We start from the raw sequence: 17,201 nt of genomic DNA, 5'->3' as shown, positions 1-17,201 counted from the left end.
TTTGCTGCTCAACTGATTTTGCGGGACGGCATCAGATCCACTCATCGTTTCATGTGATCTGCTGTAGACCGGCTGCTGGTTATAGCTGCAAAATGCAGCGATGACCAAAAGCTCCAACTTAGAATACTTTTAACTTGACGTGCTTTGTGACCTCAACATGTAATAAAGCCTTTCAATTGAATAGTTTCGACACGGATGCATGTGCTTTCATCATGTCTCTTGGCTGCTCAAATCAATAGTGCTAAATGTTTGAAATCCATCCAGCTCTCGGTAGGACTTCTGACTATGCACATAAATGACACGCTTGCTGCAGAGATTTGCAATTCTTCTGAGGCAAAGATAAATAATTCTTGTGTGAAAGTCAGTCATATAATGCTTATTTTCAACAGTTAGTGGAGGGTGGATGATTTGGGAAAGCTAATTGTGTAGCATCGGAGATTAGCGTCCTTGACCTAAAATGCATGTGAAGAACTGGCACCATGGTTTATGAATAATATGATTTTTATGTGGCTAATACTTGTTTTAAGAAAACTGACGGTAAAGTGAGAAGTCCTGCGAGCCTTGACTTTACCAGTGTCACCTACTCCGAAGCAGAGGCTCCTACTCTTTCAATGTGATACCACTGAGGATGCGGAGGACTTACCCGGAGTGACATTGAATGCAAATCAAACCTTTGAAACCAACGTGCAAATTATTTTCTGATATTCAATGAGACATAAATATACAAATTATGATGTAAAAGTGGTGCTATTGAGCAATCTCTCTAAAATAGATCTTATTTAAAATTTCCAAGACGGGAGGTAAACATATCCTTCATTTCGCCTTGGAAGTGGTAGAAGGTTGTATTTTAGCAGAGTGCTAGTTACTGGGTAGCTTATTTTTTGTAATTACGTCAAATCATAGAGTATGTGCAGCTGCAGTATCTCCTTCTGTTACATCGCTGTTTGCCAGACAGAAAAGGCAAGTGGTGTCTTGCTGGGGGTCGTCCCAGTGTACTATTACAACACCGGTACTGATCAGACAGAAGCTACCCGGAAACCTTTTCCAAGAGGTTTGTGATATGCTTATTTACTAGAATCGGGACCATGACTATATTGGAGCAGTGCCAGATTTTATGAGATTGAGCTCCAGTGGCAGAGCATAATTTTAGTTATTCATCTATCTTCATCCAGCCACAGGAATTATGTTCAGTTACTATGAAACAGCATGGCAATTGTTTGGGAAACAGAATTGTTTCTCTCTTTCCCTTTTCTTCTCCCGCTGCCTCTCTTTAACCGATTCAAGTCTTTGTCTCTGTTGTGAATCTATTTTGCATACTATTGTACTGAACATTGATTCAGTGGGGTTGTATCCTCTTAATTGTTCTTTAAGCTCCTCTGCTGCCTCCACTCTGTCCTCCAGGGGGACAGAAGTAAAGAGTGGAGCAGGCTGAGGTATGCACTGTTGCCCTGACACGTGAGTATAAGGATCTACGAAAGTTTCTTTTTTGAACAAAAGCGAGAACCAACACAAACTGAAGCACAACAGCTACAAAGCAGTCGCTGACAAAGTTACTGCAATTCCACGGTTCATCCAAGCCGATGTGATCTGGTGCACCCTAAGTGATAGGGTGTTGAATTTTTATCAGACTTCAGGACAATCACATCACCTAACATATGAGACATTTTACTAAAATAAGATAAACTCAGGCTTACATTGTGGTAAAATAATGGGGCTGACGGTTTTCTTTGCAGAGCCAATCTTTAGCTGCAGAGGTTTGCATTCCCTGTGCTTTTTTAGCAAAGATGAATGTTACCTGCTTGGAATGCCAACTAATAAGCTAAAACAGACTGAAATGTAAAACGGACCAGACCGATTAGTTAATTAAAGTAAATTTACCCACAATCTCCTTGCCTGAAGAGAAAGAGAAGAGGATACAAATCCAAGCAGCTCTGAAATCAGCTCTGCCAAATAAACCGTCCCCCTTATTTGAAACATCTAAACAGATGTACGCATACAAGCTGCTGTCATTCACCTCAACTCGCGCTGACAACACTGTGACTGCAAGTGTGGAGTGATGATTTCATCAGTGCCGTGCTGTCAATTTTACAGCGAATGCTGCGTGGTGATTTTGCGGGGGTGACAGGGAGCAGGAGGCAGGGCAGCAGAGGTCAAAATGCTGGTAAGTCGGGAGGGGAAGTGACTCCTGCAGCAGATCAGGGAGGCTTGGCAGCAGCTACTAGCTTGCTCTGCGAGCACTGATTGACGGTTCATCCATTGGATAGAGATTTGTCAGTCCCACAGCACGAGACATTAGCTAACATTAACACTAATTAGCACTCCCATCACTTCCTTTTAATTACAGCTCCCAAACTGATTATACTATTCTCTGCACATTGTGTGTATCATATTTTCCGCACTATAAGGCGCACCTAAAAGCCTTTAATTTTCTCAAAAACCGTCAGTGCGCCTCATAACCCAGTGCGCCTTACATGTGGATCAATATTGAGCTGCAAGAGGTCTTGCAACTACGGGAAGCAGCCGCCGACTCCATTTTCTCCTGTAGAAGAAGTAGCGCGCAGTGCATGCTGGGATATATAACTGCACGAAGCGTGCATTTTCATTTCCATTTGTGTGTGTGTGTGTGTGTGTGTGTGTGTGTGTGTGTGTGAAGACCCCAAAACGGCTCGTTTCAGGAGACACGATTATGACGCAGAGTCACGCAATAGAAAACGAGAATAGAGCAACAGCAAGAGAATTTAACGTTAACGAATCAATGGTGCGGAAGTGAAGGAAGCAACAAAATGACCTGCGCCAAGTAAAGACGACTGAACAGAGTTTTCGAGGGAACAATCAAGACGGCTACAATTAGACGACAAACTTGAACAGTGGGTTGTTGAACAGAGAGCAGCAACTAGGAGCGTTTCTACAGTCACTATTACAATGAAGGCAACAGCGCTAGCTAGCGTCACGAACATCGATGAATTTAGAGGCGGTCCTTCTCGGTGATTTCGCTTAATGAAAAGCTTTGAACTGTGACAAATGGAGTTGGAAATACATTTTTTTCAGCAAAGGCGGCGCAAATACCGGTAAGAGCTACCGGTGTGTACGGTACAGTATTGTGAATGCACTAACTTGTTTTGGGAGTGAATGGAGTTGTCAGAACGTTGGTTTGTATTCTATTGATAAAGTTTGACTGACTTCGCCGACAGTTTTGTTGACATTCCCTTTAGCATAGTTCCATTTAGTGAATGCATAACGCAACCTTAGCCACTACTGTAGCGTTCATTCTATGCGCCATATAATGCTGTGAGTATTATATATGAATTTTTTTTTTCAATAGGCCATTCATTGAAGGTGAGCCTTATAATCTGGTGCGCCTTATAGTGCGGAAAATACGGTATATTATCTCTGGTGTCTCTGAAGATCAGTGTTTCATCGGCGAGCTGGGGTGCCAGGGGGGATTTCATATTCCATTTGGAAGTTGTTGAAATAATCGAGAATCAAAAACATGGAAAACAACATGGGACTTAAGGCTTATACAACGGTTAATGCTATAGACTATGTTGTGTTGCATTTCTTTTCCTCTATTTATTGGTTGGCAAACAAACCACAGGGACAGCCTCAGTCTCACAAGTTCCACTTACTTCAGACAGCTGAGTCAAGTGCAACACCTAGAGGTCAATTGTTGAGCCTTTCTAAATGATAATTCTTTATAATTTATAACTGTGATGCAACTGAATCAACACATGAATTATAACCTTTATCCTCCTCTCTATTGTTTAATCAAATTTATAGATGAACTATGATAAAAAAAAACAGTTATGTTCATTCTAATGCTTGGTGTAAAGGAACTATACTTAATTGCATTGAAACTGTGAATATCAATAATTCAGAAATTCATTGCGATGTCATTCAGTAGTTTTTCTATTCGGAGTCTCCTCTTAGCCCTTTCTTCAAAACACCCCCCCCCCCCCCCCCACCACCACCACCACCACCAATGTGATACTGACACTGAACTTATCCTATGGCGAGTCTGCTCTGGTTGTGTTACCTGCTATTACACAGAGCCGCCAACATACTTGCATAAAACCCAGGCAGAGGTTCCAGTCAGTCTGATGAAATGTCACAATAATCTAGCGGGAGGAGCCGCAAATGCACACCGCAGTATCATTGGCAGTGCAGCGAGTGTTTGCAGCCCTGACGACTGCGGTGGAAGACGTGACAGATGGTCGGTGTGAGAGGACATGGCTGCGTGAAAGGGAGAGCGGGTAAATTAAAAGTATTGCGATGCAGGAGAAGTATCGAAGATAATTAAATAGTGGGAAAGAATCAGACGGTTGGGAAATGCGAGGAGGCGATGGCACATGATGAATCTCGTTCATTCTCTGGTTTGCTTTTCCCTCTCTCATCCCCTCCGTGGGCTGACCTATTCGTCAGACAGACCTCTGGCTCGGCTGGAGAGAAACAAACTGGTATGTGTGTGTGTGTCTGAGTCAGGCCTCTGCAGGTCAATCCATTGCCAAAATACAAACCATTTGACCCACTTCTCCTGGTTTCAGCTATGCTTGTGTGTGTGTGTGTGTGTGTGTGTGTGTGTGTGTGTGTGTGTGTTACTGCTTGATTACTCTGGTGTGTGTGTGTTACAGCTCCCAGATCGAATCAAACTTCTGTTCTGGGCGTGCATAGCAAAACATGGACAAAAGGAGAAAAACTCAGCCATGAAAATACACAACGAGAGAGTCCACTGAAATACAGGCATTTATCAAATGTGCACACCTCAAGCGAAGTGAGAAAAAAAACAAAACAAAACACTCATTCAAGATATCGGATCGGCTTTGTGACCTGAATCCTTTTCTGTTTTCATCTGGGATGTGCATTATCTCCGGCAAAATTAAGAAAGAAAGAGGTTTCACTGTCTACCCGAAAAGGGAAGTAAATGAGCTGACGCTGACGAATAATTCAAATCACAGGGTCTGGAATGCACACGGACAAGAGTGAACTAGTACATGCCACTAGTTTGTGAAACATCTTTGATCCCAGTCCTCTTTTCTTCAGCAGCAGCAGCAGGAGAAACTACGACCGTTAAGTCATTAAAATGCTGAATCAGTGCAATTTCAGCGAGGCGTGACTCACACTGACAGAACATCTGATCCATCTGCTTGGATGACAGACATCTCGTCAGATATCAGGTTCGAGTCAGATCTATTTTCACATACTAATGAGGCATGAACCTGATCTGAGGATGTCTGACCGTGTGCACTTGCTGCATGATTTACATTTAATCTGAGTCACGTGGGAGGGGAAAGCAAAAATTGGGTCACTTGAACAATGTGATGTAAAGGGGACCTAATACCATTCTATATAATGTGAAAAGCGTCTAAATGTAATATCACATTCATAACAAGATGAGCATTATCCTCTCTCGTCTGTTTGCAGAGTTCTGTCACCCGAATCGGTAACTTCTGCAGACTCCTGTCACATCTTACACATATTCCCCCATTTGAAAAATGTATCAGTCTGTTCAGAGTTTATAAGACAATGTGTCAGATGAGATGTCTTTGCTGCTTTCCATATTTTCAACCTGTTTCCCAGTGCGTTTGTTTTCGAGATGCTAGCAAGAGCATGGATAAAAGCTTGGAATAAATAGACACTCATCTGGCATTCAGCTGAAATGGGAACACGGTCAACTGTCTCCCTTAAAGAGGGTTTACTTGACTTCAAATCCCTGTGATTAGAGGCTAATTTGGGAGAAAAGTTCAGTTAAACGTGTTTCCCTCCAAATGTTTTTCAATTCACACTTGTAGAGCAGGGAGACCAGGTAGAGCCGGAACATTTTTCAGAGATGGGTCCAATTAACGTCAGCATTGCTCGAATCCAGTCATCAAACGTATCAGCCATATTTAATTGAAAAAGTATTAAAATAATTCCTCATATCACAAGCTGGCACAACGACCGGATAAAGGCCAGAGGTTACAGGTGCAAAGGTTAAAGTCATTGATCTTGGTGGTCTCGCCATAACAAGTTGTAAAACTGTCTGGTTAGCTGGTTATTGGGACGGGTGGGTGGTAGTCTGCACAGAAAAACATCCATATAAAGAGTGAAAGAAAAGTGGAGCATCCTCCCAGGTGCTTCACTGTAGATCTGGATCTCTGTGTGTGAGAGCAAACTCTGGGAAGAAACTTGCTCAAGTTCTTTTCACGGAAAAAAAAAAAAGCATACGAGTATCGAATAAGTTTGACAGAAGCTAATACTCTGGCTGCCTTGTTTGAAATTATTGAAAATCATAATGCAAACACTTGGAAGCTTATCAGGGTGTTAGCCAGTCATATAGAAAACTAACACTCCCGATTGATATTTTTCAATATTTTTTCCTCACTATTTTCTGAAAGAAAACATACAATTTTTTTGTCTTCTGGATTACATGAATAGTAAAAAGGCAAAACCCTCCAATTCACCTCCAATTCACTTTGAAATACTTTTCTTCAATAAACATGACATTTAAAGTAATTGTTCAAAATATTCTGAATTGGATGTCATTTTTAAGAGGGAGATAGAAAAACAGTAATAAAAGCATTGTTTGTATTGAAGTATCTGATTCACAACAGTGAAGAGCTTCATTAAAGCACGTCACAGTGATTTAGCCTCGAATAGCAGTTAGGTGAGGGGGTAGTATAACCCTATTTTCTTTGTGTTGCTGCCTTCTTTGCTATTGTTGGGATTTATCGGGGAAAACAGACAACCGGCCAAATTCTATCTCTAACAAAGTCTTGCATTCCCCTGAATCGCTCTTCATCCCTCTCAGTTCATTTCTGTCTTATCATCGTCCAGCACATCCTCTAAATATCTTCAAATCCCATCTCTGCCATCCCCCCTCCTTCTCCCCTGATGCTCACGCCAGATATCTGATAAACCTAGCGCCTGATTCAGACAACACTTGCTAGCATTTCTCTGGATTAGCCCAACAAACACCTGTGCAATTACAAGAAGCTCAAGGGTACATGTTGGTATATAGTTATTGGATGTGCTGGCTTGATTTCAGCTCTGGCAAATGCCAACTTTCATGTTTGATTGACAGCTGTTTTGAGCAATTGCTGACAGGGGGTGAGTTTTGAGAAGCCTGTAAAATGATCACATCAGTTATGAGATTTACAACTGATCTGATGAGGTTTTGGTTTGTTTAAAGAATTCAATTTCAATGTTGTTGGATCATATTTATTTATCAAACCTGCTAAATCCCACTGAGCCAAAAAGCCTGAGCTGGCCACTCCAGAACCACCTCTTACAATCGTATCCACAAAGGTAGGAGCATGCACTAATAGTAATGTCACTCTGGTTCTAAATAAATACATACAAAAAAAAAATTCATTCATTTTGTACTAAGTCTGGAATGTCTTACCCTCTGTGCTGAGTCCAGGACTGGAGGTAAACTGGGCCACATCCACAATTTTGACAGCAAATTGCTGCCCTGTTTCTCTGTTGATGCATCTTCTCACCACACTGAAAGGACCCCTGGAAAAAAGAAACAGAAATACAAAGACTTAAAACAAATTCTTGTTTCCTAAACATGACACGATGTGGTCCTTTTTTACATGCAGCGAACAAAAGATGATGGCAGCCGGGTGTGCTTTCAGCAAAAAAAAAAAAAAAAAAAAAAGTCTTTAAACATTTCTTGAAATGAGGCTACGGGTCTCGCCTGAAGCTGTTCCAGAAAGTCATTGTCTCTACAATCAAACATTGGTTTTGGTGACGTTGCATCCCTGCAGGGTTCCACCGTGACAAGAACACAACCATCATCCCCTCTTCCCAAGCGGAGCCCACCTTCCTGCCTGAATGACTACAGGCCAGTAGCACTCACCCCGAGAGTGACATCCCAGAAACCCAGCAATTTGCATACAGGCCCAACAGATCCACCTCAGACACCATAACCACCACCCTCCACTATTCCCTTTTCCACCTAGTAAACAAAGACTCCTACATCAGGATACTCTTTGTGGACTACAGCGCTGCATTCAACACAGTCATACCCCACAAACCCACACACAAAATGTCCACCCTTGGCCTGCATGCCACCCTCTGTGACTGGCTACTGGGCTTCCTGACTGGCAGACGCCAGTCTGTCAGGATGGATAATAAGACCTCAGCCAGCATCATCATGAACATAGACACCCCTTAAGGCTATATCCTCAGCCCTATCCTCAATACCCCTTCACCCACGACTGTACCGCCTCCCATGAGGACGACATCATCCTGAAGTTTGCAGATGACACTGCAGTGATAGGACACGTCACCGGTGGAGACAAAACAGCCAACAGGATGAACGTGGCCAGTCTGGTGAAGTGGTACCAGGACAACAATCTCATCCTCAACACGAACAAGACCAAGGAAATGATAGTGGACATGAGGAAGGAGGGGAACACATTCTTGCACATCCACCACACCCACTCTCAACATGGACTGTTCACACTCCTACCCTCCGGTCCGAGATACAGGAGTGTGAAATGTAGAACGATACGACTGAAGAATTCGTTCTACCTGACTGCCATCGGAATCCTAAACAGCTGACACTCATGCGTCTTTTCTGCACTTTAAATGCGGCACTGCACATGAAACTACTGCCATTTAAACTGTAGTCACCGCTGCACCTGCACTTTGTGAGTTGCACACCAAGCTGCACTGCAAACACTGTTCATATTTATAATAATGTCCACAGTATCTATTTATTGTCGAAACAAATCCAAATGCAAATGCACTGTGGACAGTAAAGTAAGAATTTCATTGTACAGGGAAACATGTTTCCACACTGTACATATGACAATAAAAACTTTGTATCTTGAATCTTAACACAGCCTCTTCAATTTCTATCGAGCTGATCTTGGACACTTGGGTTCTCACATACAGCTCCTGACAAGGTAAGATCAGGCTTGCAGCTACCATTGCTATGGTGCTAATAGTTACAAAATCCAAGTGGTGCTCAAAGGATATAAGATGGGTATCATGCTGTTATAAAATATAACAAATAAAACACATTCAGATAAGGTTGTTTTTAGTGATATGACAGTTTTGCAGCATCCTTTTCCATAAAGTAATCTCCTCCTTTTTATTCTTGTTTGAATTAAATTTACATTAAAATCCATAACAAAAGAACACCAGGTACAGAAAGGTGGCTCACTGGTGCACACGGAGCAGCCAAAGCTGAACGTTGGCTCTCATTGCACCACTGAGTCACCCCTCCTGTGGAGAGAGTGCATCATCCCATTCAGTCAGTGGGATAAAGAGGGATCTGCCACTCAAGGGCTGAGGGTTAGAATTAACAAGCCAGTGAGTAAGGGTTATAGTGCAGTAGAGCAGGAAGATACTGTCTAAAAATAAAGCTCCTAGGTACAATTGCAGTCACAACACTAGGGTAATGGGCTTAAACTTAGTTACACTACGTGTGTGTACGTGGGAACTTGTGAATAGATTGGGAAATCAAGGAGTGGAGATTGGACCTGGTGCAGATAATGAACCAACAGATCTCCTGTAAGACAAGACATAAAGGCAGGGGCCAGCAGAAACTGCCTCCCATCTCTTTCCAGTATCTGCTTACAAGCTGGAGCCTGTCCCAGTATGCATTGTAAAGTGGGAGAAACACCCAGCACAGGTCAGGAAGCACAGACTAACTGTAACTGATACATTAATAGGGAGGCTCCGGGCTTTTCTCTCATTACTAAGTGAGTGAAATACTGTAGCTGATGATTGTGTATGTGTATATATGTATACCGTAATTTCCGGACTATTGAGCACACCTCAATATAAGTGGCACCGATCACTACCTTGGGCTTCCTCCTGCACACTAAAAGGTCAAAATCGTCTTCTTCTGTGTTGAAATTGAACGGACTCAGACTTTCCCGGTCATTTCATTGTTCCGATGTGACAAGGATAAATGTTTTAGCGGCGTAAAGCTCGTTAGCCCCCGCCCCCCAAAAAATCCATACATAAGCTGCATCGTTGTTTAACTAAAAAAAGTCGCGGCTTATCGTCCGGAATTACGGTATATACATATATGTTTGTATAGACAGACAGACAGACAGACAGACAGACAGACAGATAGATAGATAAAACAATCCTACCCGATGCAGTGTTAATCCTAGATAAAAGATATGGGGTTTGATAGAAGGCAGATGTCATCTATAGATTTTGAGACTGGGGGAAATGTTAAACCTTGAGTTGGGGATTTGGTGATGGCTGTTTCCGGTCTTCGCAACTATACACTCAAAAGGTCAATATTCTTGTGTTTGGTCCAACAGCTGCAGAACATCATGAAAACTGGATTCAAGCCCACTGAGGCGTAAAAGGGAGATTTTATTTGGGTTGCAAATTTGATTTCACAATAAACTTTACGTTGTCTTGTGAGATTTACCTCTGCAGTGCTAATTTGAGCCACATGAGGGAGCTTACTGTTTCCTTCTGTGCTCAGTTTCTATCAGATCCCCCAAATTACTGCAACCAGCCACCAAGAGAGTGACAACTGACTTACTAAAGTACAGACTCAGCACATAAAAAGACAATAAACAATCACTAAACTGGCAAAATCATGACAATGAGTCATCCTTTAACTGTCATACATTCATTTGGTCTTCTTTATGACGTGTTTACCATCCATATTATGCACAAATTGTCTTTTTTCATCTACATCCTTGAAACTGCGAGTATTTGAGTGTGTGTGTGTGTGTGTGTGTTTGTGTGTGTGTGTGTGTGTGTGTGTGTGTGTGTGTGTGTGAGTTTGTGGTAGCAGTGTGACGCTGCCTTTGTGCACAAATACGGACTGGTCGAACAGATGGCAATCAAGTTAAAGCTGCTTAGCGTCAGATGGGTGAGGTAGAACGGCACCATGCCCAATTGTGCATGGCACACGCACGAACACACACACGCACACAGTTTAAACACAGATCACATTAAAATCAACAGCAAGCGGGAGTGATGACAGTAATGTTTTGCATACTGTAACCAAATGCAGCCCTTTCTAGCTTGCTCACACACAACCAGAGAGGTCATTAGGTCACTAGTTCAGTGAGCTGAAACATTAATTGGTTTCCTTGGTTCTTCATCACGATGGGCTTTTTATTGGCTTCTTCGGAGTCCAATTAACAAGGATACTGAGATGGTAAATTCCATGTTAAGCATACTGTGGTGATATGTACTCCTCTTTGCTTGTTTTCAGCTAAACCAATCAAGCAAACAAAATGTTCAGTTGACAGCCACTTATGACAGAAACTGCTGATGAATCAAAAACTGGATGTTGTTCAAAACTGGGCTCATTTTCTACAAGCACCGGAAAGAAGACAGAGCAATTATAGCTTTCCTCCAGCTTCTCCGGAATCTTTCTTGAATCAGAGTGCTAGGCTCCATGGGGAAATCTACCTTTCCATTGGTGAGATAGCATCATGATGGAATAATGAACTTAGGTGTCAGTAAGCTGACACTTACGGCCAGACAAAGGTTTTCTTTTGGGGTTTTGGGGGATCTGAAATTCAACTTAAGCCTGGGAAGGATCTGCCTTGACCTAAACTTTTTGAGTCCGAACAATGGGTCAGAGAATTCTCATTAGTAATGCAGTCAAGTCCTCTTCTCTGTTATCTTGTTCCCTGCTACAGTCCAGTCACTGCACCTCTGTACTCCGTCACAGGGCAGCAAATGTCATGCCTCCCTCAAGACTGCACTCCATACAACCATGAACAAGAGGCCTTGAGGGATCGTGGACAGACAAAGAAAGGACATGTGAGAGGAAAGCTAGATAGGCAATGATGTACAAAAACACCAAGCTTGAAAAGAGTAGCTTCTTTGAAGAAACGATGAGGTGCAAACATGATACTTTGCATCCTTTTTTAATGATATGTGCAGCAAGAGGTGACAGGCAAACAAAACTCTTTCTCAACTTGAGTTGATACAATGAATTGTGAGCAAACATTGTGGAAATATTTGAATATGAACCAGGGTCACACATATTGGAAACCTCCCTTTCTGTAACTTCAGATGCGGCACACAAAATATAAAAAAAAATACATTCTCACTCATAAATTAAAGCAACATATCATTTAAAACATTTCAGTGTGTGTCTGTTATATTGTTTCTTACTATCACAGATAGAAAGGATCACACTCTGCTGTTTGAGTTTCAAGGACTTTCATTTCTTTTTTGGTTTTTAGTTTAAGTCAAATATAATCAGACAAATGCAGGATTCAAGATGTCGAGACCTAAAATGTCGTTTTACGATGAAACACAACTTGGCAGTTACAGTTTTTAGCCAGGTCAAAACGCCTCTCCATTTTTTATATGATCGAGGTATGAAAACCCTTGGAAGCATAGAAGGGACGCGTAAATTATTACCAGGGTACTCATAAAAGTATGGATTCCCAGGCAAAAGTTCAAATGAAAAAAAAAAAAAAAACAGGCGGATCAGGCCACCTTGAGTGTTGTAGATGCAAATAGTCACTATCGTAAGTCTACCACTTTAGGAGCTGTTAAAATTAAAAAATAATCAATTTGGGAAATTTATTAAAGCAACTGCAGCCTGTAACTGGCACAATTCTTTGAAGCTGTTTTTGGTATTTTAACTATATGCCTACTACTTTTATCTATCTGGGTTGTATTGTAATAGCATTTACGCTTGCCGATTTCAAAACTTGAGAAAAAAAAGCCAAAATTGGTCCACTAAAGGGCGTTTCAATTTTGAGGAGAGACGTCTGATGAGACACTGCTGTGTGACTCCTTCGGATGGTGTTTACTTTGGATAACTACCATCAAGTTGTTGAACTACAGCAATGCCTTCCTTGTCAATATGAATGTATTATAATGTTTTACCTGTTTTGACACATGGTTGGTCTGTTGAGGTAGCCAATAACAGTGGATGAAGATTACATGGACGTATCAGATTATATGTGTGCTCCAAATACTGTTGACTTTTGTTTTCAAACTGTGCTGGTTCAAAAACAAAAGTTAAAAAAGTAGATCACATAACAGCATTAAGTAATCATGGACAACAGGGTATTCGTCAAAAAAAAGCTGTCTTCTGAGAAATACCAAATTGTAATACTGTTACTGTTAATCAGAAAATAATCCAATTTGCCGCTCTTAAATTCACTCCATCAACAACCATATCAGCAACTGTGAGATTTCTTTTCATTCTTGAATTGGTTTCAAGCTAAAAAATAAAGGCAATGTACAAAACTCAAAATACATACTACAACAGTTTAAGTAGGGGAAACTCAAAATACAAACTAGGACAGTTCTTCTGTATATACAAAAAAAAAACTTCCTTTTTATTGCATGTTCAAATAGTCTGCAATACAATGCCATTCATGGCATGTCAATGACATCATTCCTAACCTGACGCCTCCGGTTGATTTTTAGACAGATAACCGGTATATCACTTGGTTTCTACCCGGCCCACCTCTCGATCTGTACTTTCCCCGAACTACTAGCCTGAAGAAGGAATCTTTACCCAAAAAAGAGGAACGGTGTCCCTAATTTGTCCCTACGCTGGAAAGTAGGAAAAATTTAGTTCGGAAATCTGAAAGTGGGCAGACAAATGGGGAGGCCAATGGGGTGGGGGGGGGGACTTGCTTTGAACCGCAGACGGCTGGAGAGGCGGAACTGGGTGTCTTTGGAAGAAATCGACTGTATGCGGAGGAGGCTCTCTGGCTTTGAATGAGGCTCAGCTGCACATAGCGCCTGCTATTATAGCTCTGAATAGAAGTCAGCTGCACAGGGGCCGTCCTGATGATTCCTGCACTTTAGCCACCCTCACTAGAATAACAGGAAGAGAAGGGAGGGAAGATGGAAAGAAGGAGAAAAATGCAGACAGGAAGAGTGAAAAGTGACAGTGAAAGACATGATGGGAGAAGGGAGAGTCCCACTTCAGCAACCCCCGAGTCTGCGTCTTCCAAAAACAAGATTAAGAGGATCATGTCAAAAATGAAAATGACTAATTAGTTTCCTTGTGAAATGAGTTTATAAGTATATACCATATCTGCTGTTTGACAGGTTCTGGGGGTGGGGGAGGCATGGAAAAAAACAGAAAAAAAGAAATCCTACTGTTTACTTTAAATGAAAAAGTACATGACGTATTAAGTGCATTTAAGGAAGCCAAATCAACCAAGGATACACCATTATTAAGGTTACAATTACAGATCTCATTACTGAATAATTAAGCAAAATGTGTTTGCAAGGTCACAACATGTTGATTATTCCTCACAATTTCTCTGTGTCGTGAATTCATATACAGTCCGCTTGATAAGAAAATTAACTTCAGTGCATATTTATGGCACGGATGACTTTTAAATATAAATGCTCTTTAATATGTGTAGAGGATAAAGTATGGTTATCGTTCATTATAAGGCCAAATATTTGGACACTTGATCATCTTGGAAACGGCAAAATGAGACAACTAGGGTGTTTTAAACGGAAGTCTCACTTGCTTCCTTCTTATTTAGATGGAACATTACAAAGTAATGCAGACACTGATTCTATGACTTCTATCAACAACGGTAACGGAAGAAAGACATTACACTCCCTCATTTGAAATAAGGTCTTCTTTTGTGCTCATCCTTTCCTCATTTCATCCACTTGTCCTTGTAAAAGGATGCTTCTGGGGAGCCAGGATGTTCACACTTGACTGAATGTTGACACTTCTGGCTGCTGTAATTCCTGTGATTATGGGAAGCCCACCTTCAGTTGGACTTTGACGTTTACCCAAAAAGATATATCCACACATTGTACATGTGTGTGCTGCAACCAGCGTGGGTGGGAAACAGATGGAATATGGAATGTATTTGTTCAGCCAGGTCAGCATGTGGAGGGTAAGAATATCTCTGAGTGTGTGTGCAGGATGGTTGAGTTTGTGTTGACTCTGGTACTTCATTTCGTGGCAGAGGCCCCGGATCAAGCCATTACTGTTTTGTTCATCATCCCTTTTTTTTTTTTTTTTTTTTTTTTTTTTGGAAGAGCAGTCAGGAAAATATGCCACTCCTTGCCTGTTCAAACAAGATGCCCAAGAGTTTTTATATGTTTTTAAGTTTAGTGTTTTAAAAATGACCATGTTGTAAAAGGAGTAAAAATAAGTCTCTAATTGCAAGAGGTTAGGCAGAAGTTGTTTGTCTCACACACACACACACGCACGCACGCACGCACGCACGCACGCACACACGCATGCACGCACGCACGCACACATGCACATCATTCTACCTCCTTGATGCAGGAGATGCCAGAAAAGTGAATGTTATAAGGTCTTGGTGGTGTTTTGCTGAAGTGTTTGGTACAACATCAATCCTTCATCCGCAAATGTGAATATGAAATAAAGTTGGCTCAACATACCAAGCAATTTTTGAGAAAATGTCCTCATACTTGGGTTTTGGCTTTAAGATAGATGGCACGAACTGTCAGAGAAGTTAGCCCTTTAAACATTAAATAATCAAATGAAGTAAAGTAAAAAAAACAACAACAAAAAAAAAAAAAACGACAACTAGTCAACTTACACTCAAATTTCTCAACAAAGATGCTGGACATTACTTCAGCAATAGTCACATGTGTGACTACTGTCACGTGTCTGAAAAAAAAACATTGCAGAAAAAAAACAAATTTGACATTATGCAAACCCTCAAGTTAAGGTTATACATAAAAAGGCTAAACTCTATTTAATGTCATAGATTGAAAATAGACTGGCACATCATCATGGCAGTAGCTGTAGCCTTGTCCTCAGTCCCGGGGTCACTTCTGCTAGAGATAGCTTATCTACTGAGAGAGTTTTTGCGACAGGCTATTTCTCCTTCATAGAAATCTGTGCATTTTTTGTATTTGTCCCTTTTTAAACGCCAATGACTGGTTCCCCCCTACCCCTCTGAATATGTTAAGGAGGCAGTTGTCAGATAGATGGCAATCATGTCAGAGGAGAGGCAAGTCAGCTTGCTGCACTGCTGCACTCAGTAGCCATTCTATTAAGTACATCTATATAAAACCAAAACAGCGTATAATAACATACCTGCAATAAATCCCACCTTTGATTTTGGCATAATCTGTCAATAAGGTTTTTTTTTGTACATTTTTAATTTTTTTCTATTTTTTTTTTTTTATTTCAATGCATATTTTGGAGGGTGTAATTTGTGGTGCTATTGAACTGGGAGGACTTGGTATGACCCAGGAGGTCAACAGCACGACAAATTATAGCTCAAAACAGCAAGTAACCACATCAATATAGATCAACATAGATGAAGAACAATAATAAAAAAAAATGGAAACAAGTAAAAATCATAAACGAAAAAGTTCCAAAAATTGATGAGGGGAGTGATAGTTATGGTGCTGGTATGTATACCCTTATATATAAATATATATGTGATATTGTGTGGGGGGGACGTGGATGCGTCCTGCCCTGCCTTTAAGAATGTTTGCTGGCATGATGCTACGTTGTGGTTACATCGCCGCCAATCACACATCCTTCTGTTTAGTCATGTGCTGTTTTCTGTATCCAAATTTGCTGTTAGCATTAGTGTCATCTATTCTCTTCATAACGAGACAACACTTTACAAAGTTAACAGCAGCCATATTGTCCCATACGGCTCAGTATGCAATGATGCGTGACATGTCCATGGCCTGACTGGGTTAATTTGGAGAGTGTGACTGTGTGTGTCAGACTGAATCCAGTTGCACCACTGAGTTGGTGCTAACTACATGACTGGCAAAGACAATCAGGCAGTGTGAATGATAAACATTTGTGACCTCTACTCCCTCATTGCCTGGCAATAAGCACTTAATGACTAGTCTATAACTCCTAGACTTCAACCCTGCACTTCAGCTGACCCTGATGTGTAAGGAGGAGCAGTAGCTTTAAATTATGTCGAATAAAACTGTGAGAAAATATGGGGATGTCTTTGGGGGTATTTGATTACAACCAAGGGAGGGAAAACCGGCACAACACAGTAGTAGTGGGATCTGAGCTTGTGAGACTGACTAGTCCAGGACAAAGGGACTGTGTTAGGCATGTTAACCTTTACGAGTTCACTAACTAGCAAGAGTTCTTCAAGCATCAGGATAGGGGAGGCAAAGTACAATAGAACTGAGGGGATTAGACTGTGCAGGTTGTTTTGTTGTCTGGGGTGAAGGTGGTGCTTTTAACTGAATTACTATTTCTCTTGCGATTTTGGGTTTCAATCATTCAATAGAAATATTTTGGATTGAAAGATTGCCAT

The 17,201-nt window shown here is 41.2% G+C and overlaps 1 protein-coding gene across 23 annotated transcripts in view; it reads right to left on the bottom strand.

Annotated features, from left to right (window-relative positions):
- caska (calcium/calmodulin-dependent serine protein kinase a) overlaps positions 1 to 17,201 on the bottom strand; it is a 119,031-nt gene that overhangs the window by 62,548 nt on the left and 39,282 nt on the right. For all 23 annotated transcript variants that reach the window (XM_086144901.1, XM_086144902.1, XM_086144881.1 and 20 more), the window contains exon 2: positions 7,379 to 7,491. In XM_086144901.1, the coding sequence (XP_086001027.1) occupies positions 7,379 to 7,491 (113 nt within the window). The remainder of the gene's footprint in view (positions 1 to 7,378; positions 7,492 to 17,201) is intronic.

This window comes from Fistularia commersonii, chromosome 4, assembly GCF_037954325.1.
Source record: "Fistularia commersonii isolate RoL2024-O1a breed Wild chromosome 4, RoL_Fcom_v1.0, whole genome shotgun sequence".
Classification (NCBI taxonomy): Eukaryota; Metazoa; Chordata; class Actinopteri; order Syngnathiformes; family Fistulariidae; genus Fistularia; species Fistularia commersonii.
Note: the sequence above shows the minus strand (reverse complement) of the source record. Positions and strands in the feature narration are given on the sequence as shown.